This window comes from Mandrillus leucophaeus, unplaced genomic scaffold (genome assembly GCF_000951045.1).
Source record: "Mandrillus leucophaeus isolate KB7577 unplaced genomic scaffold, Mleu.le_1.0 Scaffold61, whole genome shotgun sequence".
NCBI lineage: Eukaryota > Metazoa > Chordata > Mammalia > Primates > Cercopithecidae > Mandrillus > Mandrillus leucophaeus.
The window spans coordinates 2,044,441-2,065,650 of NW_012106586.1; the positions used below are offsets into that span (position 1 = coordinate 2,044,441).

A 21,210-nucleotide genomic window follows, 5' to 3' on the forward strand; every position below is an offset into this window, starting at 1 on the left:
AAAAAAAAAAAAGGCCATATACAAATGGCCAATAAGCACATGAAAGGATGTTCAGTATCACTAATCATTACCAAAATGCAAATAACAATTACAATGAGATACTGTGAGATACCACTTCATACCCTAATGACCACTGGGATGGTTATCATAAAAATAGAGTGGAAAATAACAAGTGTTGGCAAAGATGTGAGAAACTGGAACCCTTTGGCATTGTTGGTAAGAATGTAAAACAGTCACTATGGAAAAGTTTGTTCTTCAAAAAATTAAACATAGAATTATCATAGAATCTAGTAATTCACTTCTGGGTATACACAAAAAAGAATTAAAATTCTTATTCAGTTCTTGTTGAGACTTGAAGACTTATACACCAATGTCCACACCAGCATTATTCACAATGGCTAAAAAGTAGAAATAACACAAGTGTCCATTAACTGATGACAGGATAAACAAAACATGATCTATACACAGAGTGGAATATTATTCAGCCAGAAAAAAGGTATGAAATTTTGATACATGCTAATCCATGGATAAATCCTGAAAACATGCTAAGTGAAACACACCAGACAGAAATGGACATATACTGTATTCTACTTATATGAAGCAACTAGAATAGTCAAATTCATAGAGACAGACAGTAGAATGATGGTACCAGGGGCTGGATTGAGGGTGGGGTGATGAGGAATTACTGTTTCACCGGTACACAGTTTTTGTTTGGGATGATGAAAAGTGGATGAGGTAATAGTTATAGTTGTACAACATCGTGAATGTACTTAATGCCACTGAATTATACATTTAAAAATTGTTAAAATGTTAAGTTGGTGTTAGGTATATTTTGCCACAATAGTAATGAACAAAAGAATACTTGAGGGGAATGGGTTCCCACAGGATAAATGGCAGCTACCCAAATTAGAATTTCCACATCCACCAAAACAACCATACAGATCAACAGGGAGGACAAACTAGGTTGCCCCTGGTGTACATTTGCAGCATTATTAAGAGTCAGAGAATTTTATAAATTTCAATTTAAATATGACTGGAGAAATAAAGGCCTGAGACCAGTAGATCTGGTTCCAGTTTTCACCGTCTATACCTGAGTGGACACAATCAGGTAAAGAATGGGCAGAAGAGAGTACAATGAGGTTTTGCTGGTGATGGATCAGTAAATGTCAACTAGAGCTCATTCCCAGAAAGAGAGGATCCCTCTCTCAGTAAAAATATTGACACCATGTCTGAAACTGGGGAGTCAAAGAAAGAGGCAGTGTTGAGAAAACATTATTTCTAGAAGAATATCTTTGAAAAGAATATCTTGGAAGGGTAGAGGTAACAGAAGAGAAGAAAACAGCTAAAGATGAACATCCTCCTGAAACAAGATGATATAAACAAGTTGAGACAGACAACAAAGGCACCCTTTATTAAGGACACTGTGCTTCACTATAGCAATGAAAGAGGAAGTTCTTGAACGAAGAAAACTGTTAAGACATGCAAACTCTTCCATTCTTCTACATAAGACTGTCTGTTATCACTGGTTCAGGCAAATCCAACACAAATACTCATGAACAGAAAATGAAAAACAAACAACAAACAAGCATTCATGGGAAATTGTTAATAAAAAAAAGTTATACATAAAACTTTTCAATAGATGAAACCCAAAAGAGAAAGATTACAGGCGGAGGCAAATGGTACCAAAACTAAAAGATGGATTAAAATATAAGTAAAAATGCAAGTACTGATATGATAAACAACCACTTATCATAATACAAAAACTCAGAATAAAAACAGAGGAAAAAAGTGAAACAAGAACTACTGAACTTAAATAATAAGCTAAAGCAAAAGGAAACTATTTCAGAAATAAAAATTAAATTTTGTTTGCAAAGGGAAATATGAATAACAACATACAATAAGAAACATAAAGGAAAGAAATTAAAAGTGCCAAAAAATTAAATAGAAATTAACAAAAGATGGTAACAGGATCAGAGAGAAAATAATACTTATAGAAGATAAACAAGATCTAATATGTGTACAATTTGAGTCCCTAAAGAAGGAAAGAAAAACAATGTTTAAAACTGATTCAAGAAAACTGCCTAAATACAAGCAGACTTGAATCTACATGCTGGTACACAGGGAAAACTGACTTAGAGGAGTCAAGACATAATTTTGCAAAACTATTGACTTTAAAAAGAAACAAACAAACAAACAAACCCCACTGGACTTTCAGGCAAGAAACCAAGTCACTGACAAGGGAAAGAAATGAGGTTGGCTTCAGACTTCTTGACAATATTACAAAGCAAGAAAACAATGGAACAACGTTCTCAAGAAAACCTAGGAAATAAGTGTGAGTATGGTCATGTGAAAATGGCTTTGTTCTTACAGGACACACACTTTAAATACTTAAGGAACATAGGGCATCATATCATAGCATCTTACTCTCAGAGGGATTCAGGAAAAACTGTCCCTTCTGTACTTGCCAATTTTTCAGTGTGGCTGGATTGTTTCAAAATTAAAAAAAAAAAATAGCAAAGAAAACCCTGAGAAAGAAGAGTGATGAGGCAGAGCTAGCTCTACCATATAGCCTAGATAAATACAACTGGATGGGTTTGGCACACTAATATAGATACACATGCTACAGAAAAGAATCAAGAACTACATAAGTGACATCTCAAATCACTGACAAGATGAACTTACTAATAAATGATTCAAACAACTAGACAGCCATTTGGGAAACAGGTAAATTTGGATTCATACATCTTTCTATATATCAGAATGAATTCCAAATGGATCAATCAAATGCAAAAACATAGAACCCTTTAAATATTGAGAACATGAGTGAATCCTTTATACCTAGTATTAGAGCAATCAGATTATGATTCAAAACAAGAAGTAATATAAGACTAATAAAATTCTACCTCCTAAATGTCAAACTCTTCTACAAGGCAAAAAACATAAGCAGCAAATGACAAACTGGGAGAATATCATTTGCATGTCTGTTTTCCCATATCTCAGGCTCATCTTGTCCTCTCCCTTCAGTTTTGGAATCAACCATTTGTCCAACAGAACCTTTGTTCCTTTGCACATTATATCACAAAATATAAAAAGCTCCTAAGAAAAATACCTATTTTTTTTTAGAAAAAATAGACAAAAGACACAAACAGACAATTCACAGAAAAAGTGCAAATGACCTTAAGTACACGAAAAAAATGAAAAAATATGCCAGGCGCGGTGGCTCACGCCTGTAATCCCAGCACTTTGGGAGGCCAAGGCAGGCGGATCACAAGGTCAGGAGATCGAGACCATCCTGGCTAACACAGTGAAACCCCGTTTCTACTAAAAATACAAAAAAATTAGCCGGGCGTGGTGGCGGCACCTGCGGTCCCAGCTACTCAGGAGGCTGAGGCAGGAAAATGGCGTGAACCCGTGGGGCTGAGCTTGCAGTGAGCCGAGATCACGCCACTGCACTCCAGCCCGGGTGACAGAGCGAGACTCCGTCTCCAAAAAAATAAAAATAAAAAATAAAGAAAGAAAGAAAGAAAAGAAAAGAAAAAATAATTGATGCCTTATCCATCAAAGCTATCTTTACCATGCTCAAAACTTACAGACTACAATCCTATGTGGAAAAATGGAAGAGTTAGCATGTCCTAACAGTTTTCTTAGTTCAAGAGTTTCCTCTTTCACTGCTATAATGAAGCACAGTATCGTTAATAAAGGGTGCCTTTATTGTCTGTCTCCTGACTTGTTTATATCATTTTGTCTCAGAAGGATGTTTACTTACATGTGGTGGCTCATGCCTGTTATCCCAGCACTTTGGGAGGCCGAGGAGGGCAGATCACTTAAGGTCAGGAGTTCAAGATCAGCATGGCCAACATGGCGAGAATCTCATCCCTACAAAAAATACAAAAATCGCCGGGCATGGTGGCGTGTCCCTGTGGTCCCAGCTACTTGGGAGGCTGAGGCATGAATTGCTTGAACCCTGGAGGCGGGGACTGCAGTGAGCCGAGATTGTGCCACTGCACTCCAGCCTGGGCAACAGAGCGAGACTCTATCTCTAAGTAATTAAATAAATAAGAATTCCCCACTTTGGGAGGCTGAGGTAGGCAGATCACTTGAGATCAGGAGCTCAAAACCAGTCTAACCAACATGGTGAAACCCTGTCTCTACTAAAAATATAAAAAATTAGCCAGGTGCGGTGGAGGGCACCTGTAATCCCAGCTACTTGGGAGGCTGAGGAGAATCGCTTGAACCAGGGAGGCAGAGGTTGCAGTGAGCTGAGATCACACCACTGCACTCCAGCCTGGGTGATCCCAGCGAGACTCTGTCTCAGGAAAAAAAAAAAAAAAAAAAAAATTCCCTTCATCTTTTTTTTTTTTTTTGAGGCGGAGTCTCGCTCTGTCGCCCAGGCTGGAGTGCAGTGGCGCGATCTCGGCTCACTGCAAGCTCCGCCCCCCGGGTTCCCGCCATTCTCCTGCCTCAGCCTCCCAAGTAGCTGGGACTACAGGCGCCGCCACCACGCCCGGCTAATTTTTTTGTATTTTTAGTAGAGACGGGGTTTCATTGTGTTAGCCAGGATGGTCTCGATCTCCTGACCTCGTGATCCGCCCGTCTCGGCCTCCCAAAGTGCTGGGATTACAGGCTTGAGCCACCGCGCCCGGCCGAATTCCCTTCATCTTTACACGATTCCCTGAGCTACTTTTAGTCTAGCTGACCTGTTCAAAACACCCTCAACAAAAATATCCTCCTCTCAGCCAGTCATTTTCTTCCTCATATTTACAACCAGATCTGTCTCTGGAGAGACATTTCACCTTGAATGTTTGCACTCACTGGGCCCTGCTGTTTCTGGAGTTTGTTGCTTCTGGTGGGTTCGTGGTCTTGCTGACTTCAAGAATGAAGCCCACAACCTTTGTGGTGTTACAGCTCTTAAAGGTGGCAGGGACCCAAAGAGTGAGCAGCAGCAAGATTTATTGTGAAGAGCGAAAGAACAAAACTTCCACAGCGTGGACGGGAACCCGAGCAGGTTACTGCTGATGGCTGCAGGGTGGGGTGTGTCCAACTTTTATTCCCTAATTTATCCCCGCCCATGTCCTGCTGATTGGTCCATTTTACAAACCTCTAGCTAGCCACAGAACGCCAACTGGTGTGTTTTTACAGAGCACTAATTGGTGCATTTTACAAACCTCTAGCTAGCCACAGAATGCCGATTGGCATGTTTTTACAGAGCACTAATTGGTGCATTTTACAAACCTCTAGCTAGCCACAGAATGCTGATTGGTGCATTTTACAAACCTCTAGCTAGCTACAGAGTGCTGATTGGTGCATTTTACAATCCTCTTGGCAAGACAGAAAAGTTCCCCAAGTCCCCACTTGACCCAGGAAGTCCAGCTGGCTTCACCTCTCACTGCATTTCAGTGTATGTGTACTCACTGGACCCAGCACTTCTTTTAAAAATGCCAGCAAGGCCGGGCGTGGTGGCTCATGCTTGTAATCCCAGCACATTGGGAGGCCAAGGTGGGGGATCACGAGGTCAGGAGATCAAGACCATCCTGGCCAACATGGTGAAACCTCATCTCTACTAAAATATAAAAAAATTGCCCGGCATGGTGGCACACACCTGTAGTTCCAGCTACTCAGGAGGCTGAGGCAGGGGAATAGCTTGAACCCGGGAGGCGGAGGTTGCAGTCAGCCGAGACTGCGCCACTGCACTCCAGCCTGGCAACAGAGCAAGACTCCATCTCAAACAAACAAAGGCCAGCAAATACATGTAAAAAGTTAAGACAAAATTAGAAAATCAGCATTTTGTAACATCAATGAAATAACTGATTTGGGCAAGTATAATTAATGCATAGGTTGTTAGGGATGGGATATTTACTTTGATGCCAAAATATCGCCCCATAGAGCATTTGCTGAGTTCAAAGGGAAAAAAATGTACCTTTACAAGGAAAAGATAACCAAGTGATTAAATTTAGCGTCACCAACAGTGGAACCACCAGGCATTACATCCTCCTGCAGTAATTCAATATGAAGTACGCAGCATCTTTCCTGAAATGCAAACTCTGAATTGCATCTAGTACCTACTTGACAGCAGCTACAGTAGACAGAGGAACAAGTTAAATTACACCACGAAGAAACAATCAGACAAAAGCAGAAAGTGGGAAAACTACAACTGGTCTGGTGCAAAAGGTCAATGCAGAGGGGAAGAGGTGACCGGCTGTTCAACAGAGACTGATGGTCTATCACCAAATGCAGTGCACAAACCTCAGCTGGATACTGACACAAAAGAGCAGGACAAAGGCCATTTGGGAACTAATGGGAAAACAGAACTTTGTACAAATGGTTCCATCCCTCAGGAGGGGCACGGTTACACCACAGTAACAAAGAGCCCAAAATCTCAGTAGCTTAAAACAAAGATTGATTTCTCGCTGTCACTTGTATCACAATGTTTCAGAAGTGTGATGCTCCCCAGCCTGTTGCTCTTTAGGCAAGAGTAATTCTGAGGCGGGGTACGGTGGTTCACGCCTGTAATCCTTTGGGAGGTCAAAGCAGGTGGGTCACCTGAGGTCAGGAGTTTGAGACCAGCCTGATTAACATGGAGAAACGCCGTCTTCACTAAAACGAAATTGTGGTGGCGCATGCCTGTAATCCCAGCTACTCTGGAGGCTGAGGCAGGAGAATCACTTGAACCCGGAGGCAGAGGTTGTGGTGAGACGAAATTGCACCACTGAACTCCAGCCTGGGCAACAAGAGCAAAACTCCATCTCAAAAAAAAAAATAAATAAATAAAAAAAATAATAACAACTCTGCATCCCTTGAAGAACAAACGAGATGTTTACTGACCATGATGGATGGTTCACAGCAGTGTTTCTCAAAGTATGATTCCCCAACCATTTGCATCACAATATCCAAAATACTGCTAAATGCAAACAATTTATTGGTATGCAAATGATTTTAACTCCAGAGTCCCAACCCCTAACTACTGAATCAGAAACAGAACACCAGGGCTAGAGAGTCTACTACTAGCTTCTGAAAGTTCCTTTCAGTTCTGCAGGCCACTATTTTATAAAAGTTGCCATTTAAATGGATATTTTACTTTGCTAGAAATAACTAGAGTAGCACAAATACTGTTTATTGAAATATCAGGGTTTCATGTTTACACTTTCTTATATCAAGTACAATGGTATACATATTCTTTTTTGAGATAATTATTCTAGATTATAGGCTTTCTTCTAGATGTAAGTTCCTAAAACTTAGTTTACATTGATATCTAGATATATATCTTAAACAGTCTCCAAATTTTCTTTAATTAATCAAGGTATGTTAATGTCACTTGGAATTCTACATGGAAAAGCCAACAAAATAACTAAAACTTGACTAATGAAGATCAATGTCACTAATAAAAGTCTGCAACTGTAGTAGTAGGTTGGTGCAAAAGTACTTGCGGTTTTTGTCACCACTGTCGATGGCAAAAGCCCCAATTACTTTTGCAGCAACTATATAGTTTTATAGATGATCAGCATTTAATCCAACTTAGCATGTCAACTGGAAATTTTTCAAAATTTTAAAACTGGCCTTCTGCAAAAACCCCTTTTTCAAAACAGGCTTGACTGACACCACCTCCCTGCTCTGCTACCCGACCAAATAAATTGAATTTGTTTTTAAAGAGTTCCCTTCATCTTTACTCAAGATTCCCTGAGCTACTTCTAGCCTAGGTGACCTTTTCAAAACACCCTCAATAAAATTATCCTCTTCTCAGCCAGTCATTTTCTTCCTCATATTTACATCCGGATCTGCCTTTGGAGAGACATTTCACCTTGAATGTCTGTACTCACCGGACCCTGCCTTCCATCAAGCTGGCAAGGGCACAATAAAACCCTGATTGTTACATGAGCAAGTGACAGAAACAAAAGGAAAACTTAATGACATTATTACCTACATCTGATGGGCCTTTTAGCCCACTATACCTATTTTAAATATTCTGGAAATTATTTTTGTATGAAACAGGTATGATTTATCAACAAACTTTTGGAAAATAAACTCCTCAAACCTTATGCTGTTATGTTAATGTAATGGGCAAGTCGACTTGCCTACGTGAGAAGAGAAAAAAAAAACAACTACAACTTGATTCTATTTGTTTCATCCAGAAGAAAAACATTCAAAGTAAAATGTGAACATTTAATTACCTTTAAATAATATATGAAATAATTTACATGCTATACACTTCCAAACACACTGAACATAAATCCAACTTTATAGGACATACACAGTCTGCTTTTGCCAACATATATCCTGTAGGTCACTTACGATGTAACTGATTTCTCAGTCCACCTGTGAGCATATAAACACACAAATATATGTCTAAAGTTGAAGATTAAGATAATAAACCAGAGTTGAATACAAGAAGTCAGCCACAGAAGATTCTAAAACCACAATCAGTGACTGGAACACCAAGGCACAAAAACTTCCCTTTGTAGTCACAGAGATTAAGTTTCCATTCCCAGTGCTTAAATATGGAAGCAGTATTGGTTAATCACATACTATATTTTATAGTGCATTTCTGTTGCTGTTTAAAAAGGAGTATTTTTTAAATTACATAATGTATTACAGAAAAGCATTGGAAAAATAAACAGGATTAGATAAGCTCTCATACAATAAAGCTTTTTTTTTTGGTCTGAAAAAGATGTTTATGTTCAAAACTAATATAATAGAGGTGTAACACAAAGCAGCATGAGGGACCCTATGCAAACTGCCTAATACTCAAATTGTACCTCATGCCACCATGTTATTTAAATTTTCAGTTTTAAAGCCAGTTGGGTGATATTGCTAATTCCAAGTGATAGTTTTGGGGTTTTTATGTTTTGTTGTTTGTTTTTTGGTAATTTAAAGATATGTACTTTAATAAACAGAATAAACAGTAAACATAACATGGCAAAATGAAATCTTTCCCAGAGTGTAAGTTGCTTTTGTTAAACAATGACTTTGTAGTAGAATCTCTTTTTCTTTTTTTCTATATTTAACAAGAAGAAAAATAATGTTCCCCATAAAAATGACTTCAAAATTCATGCAACCATGCACAACCTAAACTATCTATACTTCTCTTTTTTATTTACCCAAAAGTTTTTGGGTAAACTGAAAGTTAGATACTCCAGGAACAGCAACTCATTGAGCAATAAGGCAGTTAAAAAATATACGTATACATATACTATTCATTGTTTCTAAGAACAGTTTTAGAGCTTTAGCTCTTTAAACTTACATAGTTGTGAAAGAAATAAAGCCAACCACAAAATAAGAATCAATGGAATGCAGTAATCCATATATAAAAGACAGTCAAATGTGCTTATACGTATTCAAGAAATCAATAATCTGTCTAAGCTGTAAATAATAAATTACCAAATAGCACTAAACAAATTATGATCAGAATAAACCTTCAGTTTCATTAATTTTGAATACGAAAGTGGGGCAGGCTAAATGTGAACAGTGTACTTCTACAAGTGTTTATATAGAAGTATTGTAGCATGCAACCCCAGCAGTAATGAGAGCACAATTCTTTACAAACAAAACAAGGCTGACCAAAAGAAAAACAAAACAAAAAATCTTGTTGTAGGCTGTAAAACGTAAGGGTAAAGAATCCACTGGGAATTTAAGGCTTTCTTAGAAATATTTTTCATGGCACTTCAACATTAAATATCACTAAAAGGCAAAATATGTAAATATTCATAGTTACAAAGCTACATAATTGAAAGCACATGCCATATCATTTATTAAGAAACTATGTTGTCAAATTTTGTTTTCTTGAAGTTAAATTGTACTTAAGGAAGGCTATTTATGTTTGGCTGAATTAACATAAATCATAAATGTCAATTCCTTAGTGTACAGTGCAAATTGTGTTTTGAGTAAATACATCAAATACCACCCATTTCTTACAGAATTGAATGTCATTCCTTGCTGGAAATGCAATTCAAATGACTTATCTCTCTCACAAGGGCAGTTATTATCCTTCCTTCAACTATTAGCCTACTGTTAAACCCTAAAATTGTTATTAGACAAATTCCTCTTGGTCATGCTTACAGACCATCCTCACAATAATCCTTTTCTTGTATTGCAATCATTGCAGAAAAAACTCTAGGAGCCTAACAGGTCATTCTTGCCACACCATACTCTAAGCTGACCACAGCAGGTTCTGATTTAGAAAACTCTTCTGCATATTCACTATAACGATTATCTGCCAGGCTGCTGCCCTCTATAGTTCGAAGAGCATCATTTACGGGTAGCAGAGTCTGCTCTTTAAAACACAGGGAAGTTTTGAGGGTAGGTGATTCAGGATGAACTGAATGCAACAATTCCTTGGTGAGGATGCCATCTGTTTGCTTATTTTTGCGCTGTTTAATTTTCTAGAACAAACACAAATTTGAAAAGAAAATTACTAACTGCATATACCACAATATGTTACATGAAAAAAGAAAACATGCTTTTTGCAAAATATGTTCTCTGTATGTATAACAAAACTAAATCTCAAAAAATTAGAAACATTTAATGCATATGACATGGTTGAAAATCCTAATTGTGTACAATTTTTTGCTGTGGAAAATTGTTAGTTTTTATGTTTATTAAACAAACAATCCAGCAAGACTTGACTGCAGGCGATCACTAGGCTTCCACACTTGAAATGGACATATATTACCTAGAAAGCATAACAGTTAAACATTTATAAAAAAAAGAAATGTATATGAAACATCCACCCTGAAAACACAACAAACAATCTTGTGTAGCTAAAGGGCTCACTGTATGAAGAGTTTTTCTTACATGGTTTTCCTACAGTGGCTTGTGAGGTAAAAATAACAGACTTTAAACACAACAGAACTTTATTTTTTTAACAGAAGATTTTTAAAGTGTCCTGCGGCAGAGTATGCTCTCTGAATTCTTGGACTGTCCCGATAATCCTGTAGTGCCTACTAACCTGGACTTGCCTCTCTTGACCATATCCTTCTACAATTTACTCAAGCAGTCATTACCTCCTTATATAAAAGATGACTAAGGTAGACTCCTGCCTGAGAGGTAGGCGAGACAGTCTTACGTTATAATTGTCTAGGATTTTAAAAATATATATGTACTTACTGATCCTTTTTGCTTATATAGGATGGCAGAAAAAAGATTATAGGAAAGTCTTAGGGTAGAGAGGGATTTGTTAAACAAGACACACCCAGAAAGCATAAAACATTGACCAATTTGACATGAAAATTCAAAACATCTATATATAGCATACCATAGAGTGGAAGACCATAGGTTGGACAAAGCCATTTGTAATATATATAACTAACAGAATTAGTGCCTGGCATATAAACAACTCTTACAAATCAATAAGAAAAAGGCAAATATGCCAACAGAAAATGAGCAAAGATTTGAACAGTCCGTTCACAGAAAAGGAAAACCAAATGGTCAACAAATATGGAAAGTCATTTAACTTCATTTGTAATCATGGAAATCCAAAACTGAAAACAATTTAAATATTCATCCATAGCTGAATGGATAGACTATGATATATTCATACAATAGAAAGTTATACAGTAGTTACTAAAACAGATGAATAAAAGCTGCGTGTATCAATATGGATAAATGTCAAAACAATGTTGAGCAAAATGAAGCACATAAACAGTATGGTAACAGTTTTAAAACATCAGTTTCTTAAGCAGAGTGGCGGGTATATGGGCATATACATTGTCTGTTTCCTTTTACACCTCATACAAACATTATAGATAGTCTTTGGTATTTTTCCAATACACAATAAAAATATTTTAAGTCAAGAAAAACAGTATTATGAATTGTGGATACAAACATATATAGTAAAAGTATAACAACATGCACAAGAATGACTAAGAGCAAATCCAGCACAGTGAATCTGCAGACCTCAAAATACATGGATGAAGACTGGCTAAGAGTATAGAGGGTCTTCAAATAGATCTATGTTTTATTTCTTTTTTTTTGTTTTTGTTCTTGAGATAGAGTCTTGCTCTGTCACCCAGGTTGGAGTGCAGTGGCACAATCTCGGCTCACTGCAACCTCCGCCTCCCAGATTCAAGCAATTCTCATGCTTCAGCCTCCCAAGTAACTGGGATTAAAGGAACACGCCACCATGCCTGGCTGATTTTTAAAATTTTTTTAGTAGAGATGGGGTTTCACTGTGCTGGCCAGGCTGGTCTTGAATTCCTGACCTCGTGATCCGCCCGCCTCAGCCTCCCAAAGTGCTGGGATTACAGGCATGAGCCACCACGCCCGGCCTATGTTTTATTTCTTAAAACAAGAACGAGAAAGATCTGAGGCATATATAGTAAATGTTAAAATCCCACAAAAGCTAGCTGGTGGGTACAGAGATAGTTATTGTATTTATCTATACATTATGCTATATACTTCCAGTATTTTAATGTATTTTAAAATACAAAGAAAGTGATTTGAACTAACATATTCAATCAAAGTAGGGTTGACCTGATTTTGAAGCAACTGCTTACTTCAGAAGTTTATACGCTGATTTACACCAACAATACAAGTATTAGTCTAATCGTAAACTAATTTCACATTCCAAATATATTAAATTAGATACTTCAGAATACTTACAGATTCTAGGTCTTTAATATCTTTCTCTAATTGTTCATTTTGCTCATTCATATTCATAATTATATTAAATACAGACTGCCTAGGATGCAGTGTTCGATCAAATTGGTGGTACATGTTCCTCCAAAACCTATATGACAAAAAAAAAGTTTCAATAAATTGTGTTTGAGAAAATTCAAATATAAATACTTCAATGATGTCAACTTACTTAAAATTGAAAGATATTGTATTTGGCTCCAAAACTGTAAATCTGTGAGATTTGGAACTGTAGAGAGGATTTAAATACTTCTTTTGGTCTTCCAAAAGAAACGGCCACAGAGAATAAGTCTTCTCCTTCAACCTTAATGTCATGAGAAAAACACAGAGATCTTTCCTATAGGTGCAAAGTAGTAATGGTAATATTCATTTTTATAAACCAGGCGATGGCTTCTGAAGCAGATTTAAATTTTAGTTTTTTCTTCTATTCACAGTCTAACCTTGTCTCACAATTCCGTATTCTCTCTAATCTCCTTTTTCATTCATAATTAGGTAATAAATAAAGCCATGTTTCTTGAACACAACACAGGTATAACATTTTCTCTCACAACCATATATTTTAAGGGATTCCTCTCAACTCACACAATTTCAAAAACTTGGTCTCTGTTTCACCTACTTCAAATCACCACAAACATACACATAGAACAAGACACTAATGTATCTTTCTGTCTGGCCTTCTTCTCTTAACCTTACATCTGGGCTGTAGGGGCAAGTACCACAGGGCAGGAACACATGTAAGTGTGAGTGGGTACAAAAAGGGAAACAGGCCAAATCAGGATATTATGCAAGAATTTTAAAAACCAATTATTTTGCAAATCTAAGAGTAGGTGGGCAAAGGTAAGAATGGTTTTAGACTGCACATTTACCAAGTAAACATAGTGTAGGTATCCGGAGGGAAAGCGGAAAATCTCCTCATTTTTCCATAACTCCTAAGATAACCCATAGGTGTGTCTTAGAGAAAAACTACTAGGAAATATCTACTTTTATTTCCATCTTTCCATGTTTGATAATGTTTGGCACTAATTAAGAGTAGTTTTTCCTAAAACAGCTCTGTACTCCAGCAAACGAGTCACCTCTGTGCTCCAAATTATAATAAACAGTTTTGAATCACTGTAGCATAGAGCTAAAGTCTCAGTGTTCTTTGATTGTTCATCTCCGCCGTTCTCTATTCACTTTTTATTCTCTTTACACATCTTTCGAATTTTCCACATGCTCTCAGTTCTGCTGTTAACTCTGTTGGGAGTGTGAGCATGTGGCTATCTTCAAATACTACCAGATTTAGCTTCCTCAGTATGTCCCTTGGATGTTCAAAAGTCTGTTAAGTGCTCTTTACTGCCTACTGCAGGAGGCAATAAAGAAATCCAAACTCAGAAGCCCAACCTAAAACAATATACATAGGACCTCTAAGACCTACTCCAGAGATCTTCCTTGTAGCAAAATTTAGGCAAAAACCCCTATCCCCAAAGATTGGTCAGGAAATAACATGAACTAGGGTCAAGTAGTGTCTCAGAGCTTTTCTCGGGACAGACGCGCTAGAGTCAACACAGCTAGATTTACTTTCCCCAAAGAACTGTCTGTTTAGAAATGTGGGGAGAGCTATAAGGCTCCATCTTACCTTAAAACAAACCAACAGTTTAAAATATTTTACACCTTAAAACTAGCGACCAACACACTCTGGGAAATTAAACAGCGTAAGGATTTCTCTGTTCTAAAATATATTAATGCAGACTGGAAAGAAGCATGAGGGGACTTCCCAGGGTGTTGGCAATATTTCACATTCTGGGTTCTGGTGACATAGGTGTGTGAGTTTGGTAAGATTTACTGAGCTTCATACTTACGCTATATGTACTTTTCTGTATGTATGCTACACTTCAAAACACACTTTATAATGTGTTTTTCCTATTAACTGAAAGGCAGGGGAATATTAGAAGGGTACTCAGCTTTAGAAATACAAAAAATAAAATCTTTACAATAAAATTTCAAATTGTCAAGATATTTTATTAAGTTTCAACCACGATTTTTGTTAGACCTCGGCTAAGTAGGGGGAAAAGGAGACCCTTTTAATTGAATCATCTTACTTGAGCTCTTCTCTTTCCTTTTGACAATTTCCAAGGAAGTTTCCAAACTGGCATGAATGAATATGTTCATGGATCTGAAGAAGAAATGCTTCACTGAATTCAAAGGCTTGTGGAAACTGTTCGGTCAAATGCCACACACATTCCAAGAACTGAGTAAACACTGGTGAGACTTCCTTTGGGTCACCATCCAAATGGCCACACCTAACCCCACAGAAAGTACAAGCTTTTAAAAACACCTCTGAAAGAGTCCATTGTTCAGGTATTGTTAATCTTAAACACACAAAAATATTCCTAAAGCATTGTTATAGTAGCACAAAAAACTAGAATTTTTATTGAAACCATTTATGAGTTTTTAAACTACAGCTTTAAAGGATCTGTTACCATCTCTAAATATAATGCAGCCAAAAAGGAAGGTAATAGTCATAAAAATTAACAAGTGTACTAGAATTGAAAGAAATTACAGAAAAAAATTAAACATCTTCATGTAAAATACAGTAAAAACCATGACACTCTTACCTCCCACCACGCATGTGAGTTCATAAGGAACAGAAACATTTTGGCATTCTAAACTTGGTTTACTAATTTTATAAAATATATGACCGTGTAACTGTGACTCACCTCTCTGAAAATTTATGTCCAAAAGAGATCCAATCCTTTTCTATTAAAACCTTAATGAGAAAAAGTAAAATTCACTTTCTGACTACTTTCAATTATTTTGTTTAGGCTGGATTAAATCTTATTAGTTTAAAAACAGTATTTACTGTACACTTTTAACTTATAAACAAAACAGCACAAAAAACCACAGGCAAAAGAATGCCAAAACCTTGATTCGAGGTGGGGTTAAAGAAGAATAAAAATGTATAAAAAGACATAGAGTAGTTTTGTGACTTAAATTATTTCCATTGAACTTTTTACATTTTAAGTGAAAAGAACATGTTATAAAGCAGTATTACATTTAAGTTTTTGTATATATGAAGACGACGTATCATAGGAAAAAGGCTAGAAAAATGTAAACCAAAACTGCTAACAAAGGTTAACTCTAGGTGGTAGACTGAGGTGGATATTTTAAACCTTTTGGCTTACTTGTACATTATTTATATTATTTATACACTACTCTTTTGAAGAAAAAAAACTAATGATAAAAAGACCAATTATTTTAATCAAATCATCTTACTTGAGTTCATGTTCAAATCCAAGTGTTAACATCTATCCTCTTGAATGGACTGACTTTATGTTTTCCTTGCTGCAGCTTCTCTACTTACCCACTCCTCTGTAAAAACAGATTTCTAACTTTTTCAGTCTAATCTAAACAAATATTTGTAGTATTTAGTATACTTTATCACTTCATTATACAGTCACCAAGCACATTCTTTTCATAGTGTCAAAACTACCAGTTTTAGCTTCTCTGAGTTTTCTCAAGCCTCTGCTTTTGGCAGAAGGCTATATACACCGATGTGGCTGAGGATGTAGTCGCTGGAGCTCAGGCACAGGCTCCAATCCCAGCTTCACCACTTTGTGTGACCTTGGCCAAGTGATCTTTTGGCTGGAGCTACAGATTTTATTCTGGTCTCTCTGCCATTCTTCTGCACAGCCACGTTTAAAGCATAACTCAGTATCTTTCTCCCTAAATGTATTCTTCGGCTTCTCTCAGTGAAGAGCCAGAAAGCAGCACCATCCGTCCTGGCACCTAATTCAGAAACTTGGAAATCATCCCAGAGGAAGACTCCTCTCTTCTATCCCACATCCAGTCCATGACCAATTCTTACTGACTCTACTTTCTTACTCTGTTGCCCAGGCTGGAGTGCAATGGTGCAATCTTGGCTCACTACAACCTCCACCTCCTGGGTTCGAGTGATTCTTCTGCCTCAGCCTCCTGAGTAGCTGGGACTACAGGTGCACACCACCACGCCCGGCTAATTTTTAGTACAGACAGGATTTCACCATATTGGCCAGGCTGGTCTCAAACTCCTGACCTCATGATCCACCCGCCCCGGCCTCCCAAAGTGCTGGGATTACAGGAGTGAGCCACTGCGCCCAGCCACTGACTCTACTCTCTTTTTTTGTTTGTTTTTTTGTTTTTGAGATGGAGTCTGGCTCTGTCACCCAGGCTGGAGTGCAGTGGCCGGATCTCAGCTCACTGCAAGCTCCGCCTCCCGGGTTTACGCCATTCTCCTGCCTCAGCCTCCCGAGTAGCTGGGACCACAGGCGCCGCCACCTCGCCCGGCTAGTTTTTTGTATTTTTAGTAGAGACAGGGTTTCACCGTGTTAGCCAGGTTGGTCTCGATCTCCTGACCTTGTGATCCGCCCGTCTCGGCCTCCCAAAGTGCTGGGATTACAGGAGTGAGCCACTGCGCCCGGCCACTGACTCTACTCTCTAAACATCCCTGGAACCCTGGAACCCATCACTTCCCCCTTCACTTGTGTGTTCCTCTTTTAGTGTGGTAAAATTAAAAACTTTTGTCTCGTAAGTTATTGTAACAGTGTCTACACTGGCCTCCTAGCCTCCATTCCCACTCCCTCTGGCCTTCAAGACACCAAGCCATCTTTTTAAAAAGCACATCTAATCAAGTTACTGTTTGCTTGTTTAAAACTCTTTAATAGCTCCTATTATCCAAAGAGGGGAAAGCCCCATTCCAGCCTTCTCTTCCTCAGGCCCTGACCCCACTCTATTCCTCTGCACCTAAGCCCCCTATTCTAATACTCACTCTGAACTCCATCCATCACACATTACCTGCAGTCACCAAAAGAGGTTATGCTTTGGTTCACACTGTTCTTATTGCCTGGGAAGCTCTCACATGCTCCCCATTTATTACCTAATTTCATTTGGATGTCTAATAAATAATTAAAGCCAAATAAGGTAAAGAAAATATTCCTTATCATATACTCTCAAGGTAAGCTGAGCATTATTTTCTTATTAGCAGCACTCCCGCTTGGCCTGTCCCAGAGTCAGTATGTTAGCAGCACAAAATAGCGGTGCTGAAAAGGGACTGGTGATTTTCAATCTTCCCTTGTTTTAAGATGGCACTGTATTTAATAATTCTAAACTCATGAAAATTTTCTAACATCTCTTCATTTAATTATGAGTTAAGATGTAAATTTTGAAAACATAAGTTAATCTGATCACACGTTTAAAAGCAAGCAAATAAAAATCTGATCATACCTTTAAAAGCAAAGAAACAAAAAGTAGGAACTAGGCCTTTATCTTCACAAAGGAGAAAATCTATTCAACCAGAAATTTTAATATAAAACATGGCTAACATGTTATTACACTTACAAATGCAGGTGCTTTAAATAGAAGGTTTCCTTCAGAATTTAATTTTAAGTACTCTCATTTGTGCATTGTTGTATTACATTATTTGTATTTGTTAGATAAAAATGAGGGACAAAATACTGAATATTTCCATTGCAACATTTTAGGAAAAAAAAGTTATTTAAATCTAAAGTTTATTGTCAGTGTTAGCACACATGGAAATGTGTCTAATTCACGGTTTCCCAACCTCAACAGTACTGACATTACAGGCCAGAACATTCTTTGCTGTGGGGCTGACCCCCCAGCAAAAATTTTATGCATTATAAAATGTTTAGTTAGCAATATCCCTGGCCACTCCCACAGATGCCAGTCTCATCATTTCCTTTAGTGCAAAATTGTCTCCAACATTGCCGAATGTCCTCTGGAGGGACATAAAATCACTCCTACTTAAGAACCATTGGTCTAACCAAATAAATCCTTACCATGAATCCCCTGATTGTCCTGTAGTAGGAATCCAATAAAAGAGAACCCAGGGAACAAACCTGGGAAGTCCTATCCCAACCGTCGGAACAATGCACCAGCACACTTGCATTTTCAACTGTTATTGCCTGAAAAGAAAGATCACATACATTCTAGCAACTTTAAGGTAAACCAGTAAGTTCTACTTGAAAACCATACTACCAGGTATTGTGTTACAAAGAAGTGCTATGCCTGCAATGATGTCACAGCAACGATTTCCAAAATATGCAACAAAATACGGTAAAAACAAAAACACAAGCAAATAAACAAAAAACAAAGAAAAAATGCTGCTTCAAAGTACTTAGGAGCATCTTTTTAAGTTTCTACATTAAGTGCTACATGATATTTTTAAGGCTGAAAATAAAGTGAAGCTCATTAAAAAAGTAAAAAATAATAAAAGTTACCTGATGAATAGATACCAGCCCCCAACAGAATGAATCTACTCCTTCCCAATCATTATAGACCCCAAGACCAAACATGAAAGATAAAGTGTTACTTTGGCCAAGAAGATTGCAGCATCCATAACAGCTTTGATATGGCGAAGCCATCCTGAGCTCTCCAAACCAGAGTAGAAATCATTGACGGAAAGCCCTTTAGTGCCATTGACTAAAAGAGGGATAAAAATATTTCAATTAGAATATGGCTAGAGTTTCTGTGGTTTTTTTTTTCCAAGATCTTTCTAGATAAGTGAATTAAGAAAGAAGACAAAATAAATAGGCAAGACTCTATAAATGAAAAGATGCTATTAAAAGCTCAATAACTGATTCTTGGATATATTTTTCTATTATTCCTGTGCTTACAAAAATGCTCCAATCTCTTTAAAAACATTGTAGCACAAGCATCTAAGTAAAAATAATCTTCTATTTTAATTTTTTAAATTCCACACTATGACTGGAATATTTAAATGAACATTACCATAAATTAGTATTTACTGTACTGACTACTCAAGAATATCTATCTAATAACAATTTTTTTGCAAAACCATTAGAATTGTTCTAATACAGTAGCCACTAACCAAATATGGCTACGAAACATTTGAAATATGGCTTGTCCAAACTCAGATGTGTAGTAAGTGTAAAATACACACCTGATTTCTAAGAGTTGTTGAAAAATATCTCATTACTGATTTTTTAATATTGATTACATGTTAACATAATGTTTTTAATATATTAAGTAAGGATATCATTAAAATTAATTTCACTCGTTTCTTTTTAATTTTTAAAATGTGACCACTGGAAAATTCTAAATTACATGTGACTAGCATTAGATTTCTTTTGGACAAGGGTGCCTAAAAAAGCAAGCAATAATATACCTTCCAATAATTTCTGAAGGCTGGACCTCATGACATGAATATTTTCAATTCCAACAAACTGAAATCTAATATTGGAATAGTTGTCTTCATTTTCATAACCTTTTCCAGCTGCTCTGTTGGCCATTGCATTCAGCTAAAATTAAAAGTTTTAGAAATTTAGAGACAAATTACTTTTCTCTTTTAATTTACCAAAATATCATGAAAATACTAAATAAGCTGTATTTTAGCTAGGAGAGAGTTTAAAGGAACTCATCAAAACTGAATAAGCTACCATCGATGTTTTAATAAGTAAAAATGCCACATGTTATTAAATAGTAAAGAAGGAAATAATTAATATGATTGCTATATAATGGAAAGGTCAAAGTTCTCATAAGTTCATGAAACCAATTCATTTATGTTTTTGTCAGTTTTCCATATGTTTGTAATATTTTAAAATTAAAAAGAAATAAATGTCTCCTATCTGATTTTTAAATGATTCAGTTGAGCAGAGCTGGCTGGCGGACTTTTCTTTTACAGAATGAACCTATAAGTTTATTTCAGAACAAGCCTACAGCACTGATCATTCTGAGAGCCACAGGGACCTGAAAATCAGATGTGAAATATGCTTCAGATTACTTGAGGTCTTCTATAGGAGAAATTATTGGAGGCCCATACACCATATAATATGGCACATAACCGGCTATCGAGATACATCTCTGAGAACTGGGCCAAAAATAAACTGGTCTCCAGGAAAAAACAGATTGCTCATAGGCCCATGGTCTTTAGCTATTAGATCAAAATGTTGTCAGTGGTCCCCTTAGGATCTGTCATGCTCAATTCTTCCAGGCTAGGATTTCATATAGTATGTTAACACAATTTATTAAAAATTCTTATGAATGTGGATAAAACGGAGCCTAAATTAGAAGAAAAGGAGCTCTTCATTTTGTGGATTTGACCTCAGTTTGGTAACAAGTACAGTTAAATTGTATCCTACTGACTGTAAAATCTACAGTTAGATGTTAAAAAATGCTTCCACGTTACTACTTGATTTACATTTAACTAGTAAAACAATCAAAGAATGATATATTTTCTGTGAAGATAATTATATAAATAAGAGCTACGAGGTCCTGAAAAACAAATCACTGTATCAGACCTCATCTTCAAAAATTCGCATATTACAATAGCCTTTTATATCTAATATTATCTAAAAAGTGTTCTAGAATTTTTCTTATAAGAGATATCACCAGCACTCTCAACTCCTAATAGTCTTTTATTTTTAATAAAAGATTATCAAAGTTATCAATTTCCATTTTTAAATAATAATAATAATAATTATTATTATATATATTTTTTGTCACTCAGTCTGGAGTGCAATGGCACGATCTCGGCTCACTGCAACCTCTGCCTCCTGGGTTTAAGCAATTCTCCTGCCTCAGCCTCCCAAGTAG

General features: G+C 36.9%; 1 protein-coding gene across 1 annotated transcript in view; it reads right to left on the minus strand.

Annotated features, from left to right (window-relative positions):
- Positions 1 to 8,103: 8,103 nt before the first annotated feature.
- MTMR6 (myotubularin related protein 6) overlaps positions 8,104 to 21,210 on the minus strand; it is a 28,786-nt gene continuing 15,679 nt past the window's right edge. Inside the window, exons 7-14 of the mRNA XM_011999986.1 lie at positions 19,784 to 19,916; positions 18,968 to 19,077; positions 18,435 to 18,560; positions 15,321 to 15,370; positions 14,703 to 14,903; positions 12,797 to 12,928; positions 12,592 to 12,718; positions 8,104 to 10,373 (exon numbers count right to left, since the gene is read on the minus strand). Coding sequence (XP_011855376.1) covers positions 10,113 to 10,373; positions 12,592 to 12,718; positions 12,797 to 12,928; positions 14,703 to 14,903; positions 15,321 to 15,370; positions 18,435 to 18,560; positions 18,968 to 19,077; positions 19,784 to 19,916 — 1,140 coding nt within the window. The 3' untranslated portion in view covers positions 8,104 to 10,112. The remainder of the gene's footprint in view (positions 10,374 to 12,591; positions 12,719 to 12,796; positions 12,929 to 14,702; positions 14,904 to 15,320; positions 15,371 to 18,434; positions 18,561 to 18,967; positions 19,078 to 19,783; positions 19,917 to 21,210) is intronic.